Source organism: Meleagris gallopavo, chromosome 23 (assembly GCF_000146605.3).
Source record: "Meleagris gallopavo isolate NT-WF06-2002-E0010 breed Aviagen turkey brand Nicholas breeding stock chromosome 23, Turkey_5.1, whole genome shotgun sequence".
NCBI classification, from domain to species: Eukaryota; Metazoa; Chordata; class Aves; order Galliformes; family Phasianidae; genus Meleagris; species Meleagris gallopavo.
In genome coordinates, this window is record NC_015033.2 from 995,028 (window position 1) to 1,005,784 (window position 10,757).

General features: G+C 58.1%; 2 protein-coding genes across 4 annotated transcripts in view; one reads left to right on the forward strand and one right to left on the reverse strand.

Moving 5' to 3' along the window:
- Positions 1 to 2,799, forward strand: part of MEGF6 (multiple EGF like domains 6) — a 34,981-nt gene extending 32,182 nt beyond the window's left edge. For both annotated transcript variants that reach the window (XM_019622439.2, XM_019622440.2), the window contains 8 exons: positions 55 to 183; positions 505 to 633; positions 714 to 842; positions 920 to 1,048; positions 1,173 to 1,301; positions 1,378 to 1,506; positions 1,726 to 1,854; positions 1,934 to 2,799. In XM_019622439.2, the coding sequence (XP_019477984.1) occupies positions 55 to 183; positions 505 to 633; positions 714 to 842; positions 920 to 1,048; positions 1,173 to 1,301; positions 1,378 to 1,506; positions 1,726 to 1,854; positions 1,934 to 2,064 (1,034 nt within the window). In that variant the 3' untranslated portion in view covers positions 2,065 to 2,799. The remainder of the gene's footprint in view (positions 1 to 54; positions 184 to 504; positions 634 to 713; positions 843 to 919; positions 1,049 to 1,172; positions 1,302 to 1,377; positions 1,507 to 1,725; positions 1,855 to 1,933) is intronic.
- A 99-nt stretch (positions 2,800 to 2,898) lies between these two features.
- Positions 2,899 to 10,743, reverse strand: ARHGEF16 (Rho guanine nucleotide exchange factor 16). Of its 2 annotated transcripts, none has more exons than XM_010722716.3 (15): positions 10,531 to 10,743; positions 9,227 to 9,763; positions 8,650 to 8,701; positions 8,200 to 8,369; positions 7,740 to 7,796; positions 7,329 to 7,489; positions 6,155 to 6,307; positions 5,758 to 5,887; positions 5,508 to 5,582; positions 5,015 to 5,107; positions 4,705 to 4,859; positions 4,318 to 4,497; positions 4,138 to 4,211; positions 3,945 to 4,046; positions 2,899 to 3,748 (listed from the first exon to the last, which is right to left on the reverse strand). In XM_010722716.3, the coding sequence occupies exons 1-15, from the start codon at positions 10,585 to 10,587 to the stop codon at positions 3,609 to 3,611; spliced, it is 2,136 nt and encodes a 711-aa protein (XP_010721018.1). In that variant the 5' UTR covers positions 10,588 to 10,743; the 3' UTR covers positions 2,899 to 3,608. The 2 variants fall into 2 exon arrangements, with proteins under 2 accessions (XP_010721018.1, XP_010721017.1); XM_010722715.3 differs by lacking the exon at positions 10,531 to 10,743 and adding an exon at positions 9,853 to 10,099.
- Between the last annotated feature and the right edge of the window lie 14 nt (positions 10,744 to 10,757).

Below are 10,757 nucleotides of genomic sequence, written 5' to 3' on the forward strand. Positions count from 1 at the left end.
GATGTCTTGCTCTCACCTCGCTGGGCACCATGCAATCGTTGCTTTGCTGTGCAGAGTGCCCTATGGGCTGGTACGGCCCTGGCTGTGAACGGCCATGTGAGTGCAAGAATGGAGCCTGGTGTGAGCGCACCACGGGGACGTGCCACTGCCCAGCAGGATACATTGGCGCTGACTGCAGCACTGGTGAGTGTAGGGGAATGGGGCTGGGGGGGGAGAAATGGCAGCATGGTGACGGCTCCTGGTCTCCCTGCTTTGGTATATGCTGTGGGAGGGCAGCTGCAGCTGATCTCATTTGCTGTCTTAGCACTGGAAACACCGTCTTGCACCATTTGTTGAGTGCCAAAATGATGTCTCCATGACACATCATCAGCTTTTGCATCGTGCCATCTGGGTATGGCTGCCTCTCTGCTTCTCTGGCAGAGGGAAGTGCAAAAGCTCTGCCCTGCAAGCACAGCCTGCAGGCACTGCAGTGATGAAGGCAGCTGAAGGTGTCCCTCCCACCAGTGTGTCCCACCGGCCGCTATGGTACAGACTGTGCACAGCTGTGTGCCTGCGGGGAGGGGGCCACGTGCCACCACGTCACCGGGGACTGCCTGTGCCCACCGGGGAGAGTCGGTCCCACTTGTGAGCAAGGTAACTGCGAGCTGCAGGGGAGAGATCCCAGGAGGGCACCTGTTTCCTGCTGTGCCCAGCACTGTGCCCTTGTCCTGCAGGCTGCCAACCGCAGCAGTTTGGGGTGGGCTGCCAGCAGACTTGCTCCTGCCAGAATGGAGGGCTGTGCAATGCCACCGATGGGTCCTGCACCTGTGGGCTGGGATGGACTGGGAAATCCTGCGAGTTAGGTAAGGCTGTTCCGTGCGCGCAGCCCAGCCTGCTTGGTGGCTCACTGCCCACTGAGCTGCCCTGCTGCGTCCCACAGAGTGCCCACCTGGGAGCTTTGGTGCTGACTGCCAGCTGCGCTGTGCCTGCAGGCACAACGCCTCCTGCGACCGCATCACTGGCGCCTGCCGCTGCCCCCCGGGATGTTATGGGGCCCTGTGTGAACACGGTGAGCTGAGGGGGTGGGCAGGAGCACGGAGCCCGTTGTGCTGCTCCCTGTAACTGAGGAGATGCAACGTGGGCATGTTTCAGAGAGAACAGCTCTGTGCTTCTCTCTGGATGCTCCCTTCCAGGCTGTCCCCCGGGTTTCCATGGGACCGACTGCCAGCAGCACTGTGACTGTGCCTGTGGAGCTGCCTGTGACCCGGCCACCGGCCGCTGCCACTGCCCTGTGGGGCTGCGGGGTCCCCGCTGCCAGGAAGGTACTGCGCCCCCAGCCCCTCTGCTGTGCCTCAGAGCCATTTGGCACAGCTGTGCCCCTCTCCTGTCTCAAACCAGGCTGCGAGGAGGGGATGTATGGTGAGGGATGCCAGCAGCGCTGTGACTGCGTGGGGAACACATCCTGTGACCGCATCACGGGGCGCTGCCTCTGTCCTCCGGGAACAACCGGCCCCAAGTGTGCCTCAGGTGAGGATGGGCAATGAGGTGAGCAGGGAAACGCAAGGAACGCGGGGGGGTGGATCAAAATACAGCCCTCAGATGGGTGCAAACATCTCTTGTTGGAGCTGATGTCTTGTGAAGAGCGCTGTCTTGTGTGCGTCCCGTGGGAGAGATGTCCTTACCCAACCCAGAGCCTGCCCTGCCTCGTTGGGGTAGCGCAGCAGTCTGATCCCCTCTGCCCCACAGAGTGCCCTGTGAACCGCTACGGCCCCGACTGTGCACTCACCTGCACCTGTGCCAGCAGCTCCCAGTGCAGCGCCCGGACCGGCCGCTGTCACTGCCACCGCGGCTCCATGGGCTCCTCGTGCCACGAAGGTGAGCCCAGCTCTGTGCTGTGCCGGCCCTGGGTGCTGCCTGCAGCACAAGGGCTGAGTGCTGTCCCCTTCTCCTCCAGCTGTGCCCGCCCAGGTGCCCACCAGGTCCCCAGTGCTGCAGGGGATGGAGCACTACGTCCTGCCACGGCCACAGGGCCCTGCAGAAGCACACGACCCAGCTGGAGGACTTGTTCCCAAGGCACTCGAGTGACAACCAGCTCATGGCAGATGGGAGCTGGGTGCTGCCTGGGTTGGATATGGGCTGTAAGACTGCTCTGCAGCTGCTGGCCCTCACCTCTGGGTGTTGGCTGCTGGGGTTGGAGGGAAAGGGTTGGCATTATGCTTGAAAATAGGTATTTATTCAAAAATATTTATGGCAAGCTATACCACAGCAGTGCAGGAGCTCTGCAGAGCTGCCACCTGGAGGGGGGAGAGCTGATCAAGAACCTGCAGCACCCAATCCAGACATGGACACACTGACACAAAGCTGTGGGTGCCCGCAGCCCTGCAGTGGTGGTGGCACAGCACCTGGTCCTGAGTGCACAGGGATGGCCCCATCCCACAGGGGCCAAAGAACTGTTTCCTTTCCAGATGGACTTTCTTTTAATCTGTAAATAACTTGTAATTTTTTTACTAATTAATTTTTCTTCTTCCTTGATTTTTTTTTTTTCCCCATTAGATATATCATTATTGTGAAGAAATAATGTTAATATAAGCACGTAGTGAAAGATCAAAATGGTGTAACTGAAGTTGAGTATGAGCAGGAAGCAGGGAGGAGGAAGAGGTGGGGATGTGCCAAACAAACACCCATGGGCTCCTGCTGTTCTTGGTGCCTATTCTACACCCACTCAGTGGTTGTGTGCCATTGGCACCCACCTGAGCTTTCTATTTATTTCCTTGGTGGGCTGGAAAGCCTCTGAGCACAGTGCCTTTCTGAGCAGGGAATGCAGCAACTCCATTGTTCAGATCACGGTTGTTTTTTACTGGTTTTGTTTCCTAGTACATCTTGCTGCTTGTTTTCATGTAGCACTTACTTGTCTCTCTCTTAGACTCTTACCTCCTTTAATTCAGCACTGATTAACAATTCTCATTCTTCCACAGTTGATAGAAATAAACAGCCTCACTGAACTTCTTTTTGCCTCGTCTCTTCCCTTCAGTTAGTTACATGTGAATGTCTCTGCAGCTCTTTTGAAGGACGGCTCCTGAGCCACATCCATCACAAATCAGCAGCAAAGACACAGCTGGCAGATGGAGCTTCCTGCTGGTTGATTAGTAGTGGGGAACACCTGGCTCCTTGGTGGGGGGCCACTGCTGCACTTTGGGCAAGGAGGACACTTGTCTCATTAGGCTCCAAGAATTTATTGTTGGTCTCCTTCATCCTTTGGCAGTTTGATGCAAACAGAGACATCAGAGCAATGCTGCCCTGAGCATCCCCATTGCCTCCAGCACTCCTTCCATTGCAAACAGGCCTGAGCGGCTCAGCAGCCACAGCACCATTCCCTGCTCTGACCCTCATCCTTAACCACTCCTTGGTGCTGAGTTATAGAGGAAAGCCAGCTTTGCACCGGGCAAGGACATCCTAATGCTTGGCCAAAGGCACCTGGAACGCCAGGTCCCGTGTCAATTAACAGCCATCAACACTGCTGCCACAACCAGTCCCTGCCCATCAAACCCAGGAAGAATGGCTCTCCTGCTGCCTCCTGGCAGGGCTCAGCATACAGAGCTCTGGAGCTCCCACGGGGTCAGGCCTGGCTGTTACACATCCGTCTCGATCCGCAGCCGCTCCATCCGCCTCACGTTGCACTCCACAGCCACACGGCTGGTGATGGGTCGAGCACAGGCCTGGGGGAACCAGCCCCGCTCGCCGTCCCGCAGCCGCTCACCCCAGCACCAGCCTGGGAGGAGAATGGGATGTGAGCATACCTGGGAAGCGCCCACAGCAGGAGGCCTCGGGGCTGCTGGAGCTCCGTCAGCTTGCAGGCCCAGTATGGTGGGCCATGGGCACAGAGCTCACTCCCTGGGATGCTGTGGAAGATCCACCGAGGCCGTGCCCCACCACAGCCATGCCCCGAGGCACAGACCCCCACTTACCATCCTCCTCGCCCAGCACCAGCACCACATCAGCCTGCTGCAGGGAAATCTCATCTGCCTGCTTGGCCATGTAGGCACGGGTTATCTCCACTTGGCTCAGGTCTGCAGGGAAGGACAGAACCAGTTAAGAACATGGGATCGGTGCATCCCAGGCTGAGTGGGAGCCCATGCACACGGCCATGCTGGCCCCTACCTCCACGGGGAGTGCTGTCAGGCTGCTCTCGCTCCCGGTGCATCAGCGCGGTGACCCAGCGTGCCCGGTCACTCCTGGCAAAGGATAAACCAACATGAGCAAGAAAGGCCACAAATGGCATCCTGCTGCTGGCAGGGAAGGAGAGACCTCCTCCCAGGGATGGAGGCTTTCAGGACTCACAGCGTCTCTGCTGACAGCAGCACCTCCTCCCGCCGGCCCTCGCTGTCCCTCTCCATGGCCACACGCAGCAGGTGCCCGCCTGGCCGGCCGGGAGGAGGGGATGGCGGCTCTGTGGGCTCCATCTTCTCCACTGAGACTTGGTCCAGCATGGCGTAGTTCATGACGGTGTAGCTCTCCTCACTGCGACAGGGACAGAAGGGGCTTCTCAGAGCTTCCTCCCCGCATGGCATCGCCCCCAAGTGGGCTCTACCCGATGGCTTTGGGCCGTTCACAAGAAATGCCTCCCTCCTGGCCACAACACGGCAGCCTTGAGGTTTCCTAATGCTGCCTGGGGAAGCAAGACGTCAACCCACCAGCCCTGTGTCAGAGGAAGGCCCTGAGCTGTACCTTTTCTTCTTGGTGATGATCAGGACGTCATTGAAGAGGAAGAGGTGGCAGACCCTGCCAGAGCCCTTACGGAAGATTCCTCCTTCCTCAGAGGAGAGCAGGTAGAGCTCACCCCGCTTCAACAGCCAGCGAGAGGCAGAGATCAGGGGAAAAGGCTGCAACGGAGAAAACCTGAAGGAGCATTTGTCTCATACGTGGCAGGTAAAAACAACTCAGATTAGACTCTAGGTTTGTTGGATGGAAACACCACAGCAACAGGCAGCTATTGCAGCCCACAGCCTGCTCAGCCCCCACCAGCATGCATCCTCACCTTCTTCTTCCCAAACTCCAGCTGCTTCTGCAGAGTGCACAGCTGCTCTGTCCTCTCCATTGCACGAGCTCCTTCGTTGCAGTTCTTAACCAGCTGGAAAAATACAAGGGAGAATGGGTGGATGAAAGGAAGGAGGGTACAAGTGTTGCTGGTGAGGGCCCCAATAAGACAAGTAAGAGTTGTAGTGCTCTCACCTCCATGGCAGTGCTGAGGCCGGGAAAGCACCAGTGGGAGATACAGTGGAGAGAAGGACAAAGGATGGGCCAAGAAGAAATGAAGAAAAGAGGACAAGGAGAAGGAAAAAAAACACCATCAAGTGAAAAAAATGGGCAAGTGAAAAGATGTGTACATCCTACAGCTATTTGCAGCGAGAATGTCAAGTGAACTGATGTAAGAAGGAAAAATAAGAGGGCAGAAGGGCAGGCTTGGGACTAGGGTGGTGAAACAGAGTGCTGCGAGAGAGGAGAGATGGGGAGCAGGCAACCATCCTCACCTTACTGATGGCTTTCAGAGCTCTGGTGGCAGCTCCATACGCTGCAGTGCATGCTTGTGTTTTTTGACAGACTGTCTAGAATGTCAAGACAAGAGGCTTTAGTGATATTGCAAGAGAGAGCAACGGCGGAGCAGCTGCTGAGCTGGGATCTGTGGTCAGAGCAGAAGGCTCTCGTGGCTCAGCAAACCAACACCTGGAAGCAGTCCCCTCTCCAGAGGTGCCAAGCAATGCTGCTGTGTGACTTACTTACATCTAACAGCAGAGGAAGCCGCGTTACTCTCTGCATAGGGAGAATGAGAAATGATATCAGTGGCAGCCCTCCACATTCTGGTTTCCTTTCAATTTGTTTCAAGGCCTCTTTAAATAAGGGGTTTGTGTTTCTGGAATAGGACAAGAAATCTCCATTAACACTGTTTTTCAGGTATCAAGGTTTTCCAGAGGATTCCCATACATGAGGAACACAGTGCAGTGCTGCCTCTGGGGCTCAGCAACAGTGAGCACGGCTGGAGCAGCAGGCAATGGAAAAACAACTGGAAACACTGAATCTACCCAAGGCTGGGACACACCAGCACTCTGGGATGAGCGGCCTCTGCATGCACCCCTCAGACACCCCACCTGCAGGAGCTCCCTGTAAGAGCCATACTCACAGCAGCCTCTGCAGTGTCCTCTGCTGGTAGACTTCGTTGGAGCAGTAACTGATGTAGGGGTTGAAGTGCTTCGAGGCGTGCTCCTCCACTATGTCACTGATGTCGGGGATGAGGACGTTCTCCTGGTGTCGCTTCTCTAGGGCTTGGAAGAAGCTAAGGAGAGGAAGGCAGACAGTCTTACTCCATGACTCACCAGGGCAGGACAGATAAGATCTGCAGATTGCTGCAGCCCATCCTTCCCCCACATGCCTTGCTCTGTCCCATGAGCTCGTGTCCTCCCCCCTCCCTCACACATTTATCCTCAGGGATCCCCGCCAGCTCTGGCCTTTGCTTCATCCACAGCCTTGCCCACATCCCAGCACTGCAGGCAGGTGGTGCCTCTGCAGAAGCACAGATTGGGTCTGGGGCAGCAAAAGCTTTCTGGTTTAGGAATTAAATCAACTGTCCAGAGCGATGCACAAGCTGCACAGCTTGGGGGGTTGCCTAAAGAGAGAAACAAACTGCAGTGCACTTGGCCATGGACAGGCTCTGCTCAGACCATCCCAAGACACCACATGTTCCCCTGAGCAGAACAACCCCTTGAACTCTTTGCTCTGAAACGACATTTCCACACTGGGAGTGCTTCCCACGCCACCACGGCCAGTGGGCACAGCTGTTCCACAGAGACAGCCATGCCCAGCTTGGTGACAGGGACACACCATGTGCTCAGGGCACACCTTGTCCCCTGCACGGCCTCCTGCACCGCCAGGGCAGCTCACAGCTCCTACATGAAGTTCCCCTCGCCCTGTGAAGCTCCCTCCCTGCTGCAGGAAGAGCAAGGCCCTGCCGCCCCCGCGTCGGTTCTCACACAGCTGCAGTCCCTGCATCCCATCTGGGAATCCCCAGCTGGGAGCTTCCAGGAAACAGGAAAGCTCTCGGCACAGTGATGGGGAGCTCTGCAGCAGGCATGTGGCTGGGCACTGCTATTCAAAATATTATGTGCTGCTCCTGCTGACAAATCCCTCAAGCCAAAACTGACCCAGCACCGTGACTGCAACAACAAGATGATGCTGCAGCACTGCAGGGACGTGTGCTGGGTGAAGTACAATCAGGGGATGGATGTCCCAGCACTTCCAGGGATGCTGCCCCTCCATCAGAGAGCTGCAGAGGGCTACCATCACAATGCTTCACTCACTTGGTGCTGACAGCCAGGATGTCGCTGATGTTGGAGAAGAGGTGGTGGTGCTCCGTCTGGGTCATGGTCTCCTTCAGCTCCTCCGACTTCTTGAAGCAGCCCACCAGCACAGTCAGGCTGTGCATGTAGGAGAACTCTGATGTGATGATCTCAAACATCGCCTGAAAGCAGCAAGGCAGGGAGATGCAGCACAGAAAACTGCATTATTACTGGCATAGCAAGGGCGTGAGTTAAAAGCCAACCCATCTCATTCACACCAATGATGCCCATCTGTTATTTAATAACAACTGTATGTTATTTACATTCATAATGACTGGAAAAGGCATTTTCAGCATCCCCCATCCCACGCACTGCCTGGCATCAAGGACTTCTGCAGGATGTGCCCTCAGCCCTGGCACACCGTGTGCTCACCTCCTGCCTCTTGCGCTCCTCAGGCTTTATGGCCTCCAGCAAGCCCGCCTCCAGCACCTGTGGGTGAAATTCAGTGCAGAAAATGGCTCTGCTGGGCCTGCACAAGAACCACATGGTTCTGCAGGTAGCAGAGCTGCTTCACAGGCAGGGATCACTCTGCATTAAACAGCAGACACATCCCACGAGCCCAGACCTGCTGGGAGCCCAGCGTGTCTCAGCTGGCCCCAAAGCATCCCACAGCACAGTGCTGCAGGATGAGCTGCTCCCTACTGGGTGACAGCTCTGAATTTAAAACATGTGCTGCCCTGCTTCCTTTCAGCGAGTGAGGCACCTGCTTGTGCTGTAAGGGCTACTTGCAAGGATGGATGAGCAAAGGAATAATCATTAACAACAGAGAGGTACAGCCTGACCCTCTCAGACCAAGCAAATACATAGGAAAGCAGGAGGTTGGCACATGTACCTCTGGGAGCTGGCTCCAGGTGACCTGTGCAGGCCGATAACTCCGCACCACGATGGCAGCACCAGGCGGGGAAGGCTCCTCAGGGCTGGGCTCCTCCAGCAAATCCTCGTCCGACTCATGGCTGACTGAGTTCAGCCCTCTCTCACGGATTTCCTGGTACAGCCGTGGCTCTGCGTGGGGAGAGGTGCAGAGTGAGCACAGCCTCCTGCAGCCCGCCTCGCCCTGCTGGGATGGACTTTGCACGGCACTGGTCAAGCAGCAGCTTGCACGTCCCCAGCAGTGTTTGCTCTGAGCAAACAGAGCCAGGAGTGTTCCAGCTGCAAGTGCGGCTGCGCCCTCCCCAGCAAGTAGGAATGCAGTGGCACACGTGCAGCAAAGGGACTGGAAAAGGGAGAATACACAATGCCAGCACAGAGGGAAGGCCGTGGGATGAGGGGATGCGGCACTCACGGTCCTTGAATGAGCCGCCGTGCTTCTGCACCCGCTTCCTCCCGAGGGTTCGCTGCAGGAAGAAGAAGAGGAGCTGCTGCCGTGCTGTCCTGATGGCTGCAGAGCTCACACACCAACTGCCCCAGTGCCACCAGCTGTGCCCTTGAGAAGGGGAGCAGCCCTCACACACCGCCCTGCTCCCCCAGCCTGACTCTGAGCAGTTGTTTGCAGTGACTCAGCTCCAGCCTTGTGTTATCGGGGTGACCATCTCAGCAAGCTTGCTGCTGCTCGCTGCCGTTCCCATCTGTCTGCCCCACACCTGGACTTTGCCTGCCCTGGCGCCTGGGTGCTGGCAGTGCTGCTTCACCCACGCCCATGCACTGCCCGCAGGAGCCAGCCCTGCTTCTTGGAGAAGCAGATTCCAGGCCCTCTGTGGACCTGAACAGTTGCTGGTGCCAGGCAGACTCCCAGGCTCAGCTCGCCTGGCTCAGCCAGCCCCACCAGCTCTGTGCCAGCTGCACAGCAACAGATGCAGGCACACAGCTCAGCCCACTCCTGTCCCCATCACCACCAGGCTCCATCCCTGCACCAAACCCACCTTGCTTCTGCCAGGGCTGCGGGCAGGCGGAGCGCTCCCCTCCTCCAGCAGTGGTTTCAGTGTAGGCACGGTGCTCACAGGCTCCATCTCCGTGCCAGTGCCCTTCATGGCTGCACGGTACGACATGTTCCTCAGGTTGCGTTTGAGCATCCCTCCTCCATCCTCCTCCGTGCCCTCCTGCAGTGTGATGCTGGGGACGGACGCTCGCTTTTGCCCCGAGCACGCAGCATCAGGGATGGATCCAGCGCTGGGGTTCCGCGTGGGGTTCTTGGTCTTGGTGGAGACCGCCAGGCTCCGGGGGATCAGCTGCTGCGTGCCCACCTTCAGCGCAGCCGGGCTGTCGGTGCTCAGCACGATGCGGCGTGGCTCAGCCATGGGGAAGCTGCTCATGGCGGAGTCAGGATTGCGCTTGCCTGGAGGGGAGGTTGGTGCAGGGGGTCCGGATCGCAGCGGGTGGCAGCGGTACTCCAGGAGGAAGGTCTGGTCCTCGGCTGCTGGTGGGCTGCGGGACATGGCAGAGGCACAGGGAGTGGAGAGCTGTGCAAGAGACAGACAGTCAGATGGACAGACAGGGAAGGAACACCTTCCTCTGCTAAGGCTGAGGATACAGGTGTGGCACAACTCACAGTGCTGCGTGGGGAGCCTGGAGGAGCCCGCACTGCTGTCCCTGTGGTGCTCACTCTGACCATCGCAGCACCGCGTGGGCTGCTCTGCTTGGGCATCGATCCTGACGGACCCCAAAAGCTCAGGGGCAGAGCGGGCTGATGGACGCTCAGCCTCTGCTCCCACGGACTTGATGGGGGCTCTCGGTGTCCCCACAGTCCCTCCCAGCTCCATCTCTCCTCACCAGGAGCTAAACCTGCCCACCTCCTCCTGAGCCACACAGCTGAGCCCCCCCCGGAAAAACACCACATACAGCATTCTACTGCTCCGCTGCATAACTCGGGTTAAAACTCGGGTTTAATTTCTCCGAACTGAGATCCCATTGTCCACGCCTGAGCTGCTCCCTTCCAAAGGCCACATAGCAGAGAACAGCCCGAACCGGGACACATCTGGCAGAGGGACAAAGCACCGCACCAACAAAACCCCTCTGATCCGGCGCTTCTATTTCCCCGCGTTGGGTGGGGGACAGACGCTGGGGGCCGCCAGGAAACCCGCGGACGGGAGAAGCGCCGCGTTCCGCCTTTCCCCCTCCTCGGCTGCAGGCACAGCCCCGTCCCCCGCAAAGGATCCGGAAGGATTTGCAAACAGCAGTGCCACCGCAGCCCCCAGATGCATCCTCGGAACCCCTCCCCGCCTCATACCTCGGCCGTTTGGCAGCTGCAGGCGGTGCCGAGAACCCCCGAGGCATCCACCCCCATGTGCGGGGCGGGCGGAGCTGCGGGACGGGAGGGAAATTCCTCCGGGTGGGGGAGCGGGGGCAGCGGGGCCGCAAGGCTGGGGCTGGAGGGGACCGCTCCACCCCGAGAGCAGCGCGGCAGCGCCCCAGGGCTACGCCCGGTCCCGGTTCTGAGCCCAACTCCGGTCCCGT

Coding starts and splice junctions, on each gene's coding strand:
- ARHGEF16 (XM_010722715.3), bottom strand. CDS start 9,948: ATGCCCAAGCAGAGCAGCCCACGCGGTGCTGCGATGGTCAGAGTGAGC. Junction 7,490..7,739: donor AGGAGCGCAAGAGGCAGGAG/GTGAGCACACGG, acceptor TGCTGCTTTCAG/GCGATGTTTGAGATCATCAC. Junction 5,888..6,154: donor AGGACACTGCAGAGGCTGCT/GTGAGTATGGCT, acceptor GTCCTATTCCAG/AAACACAAACCCCTTATTTA.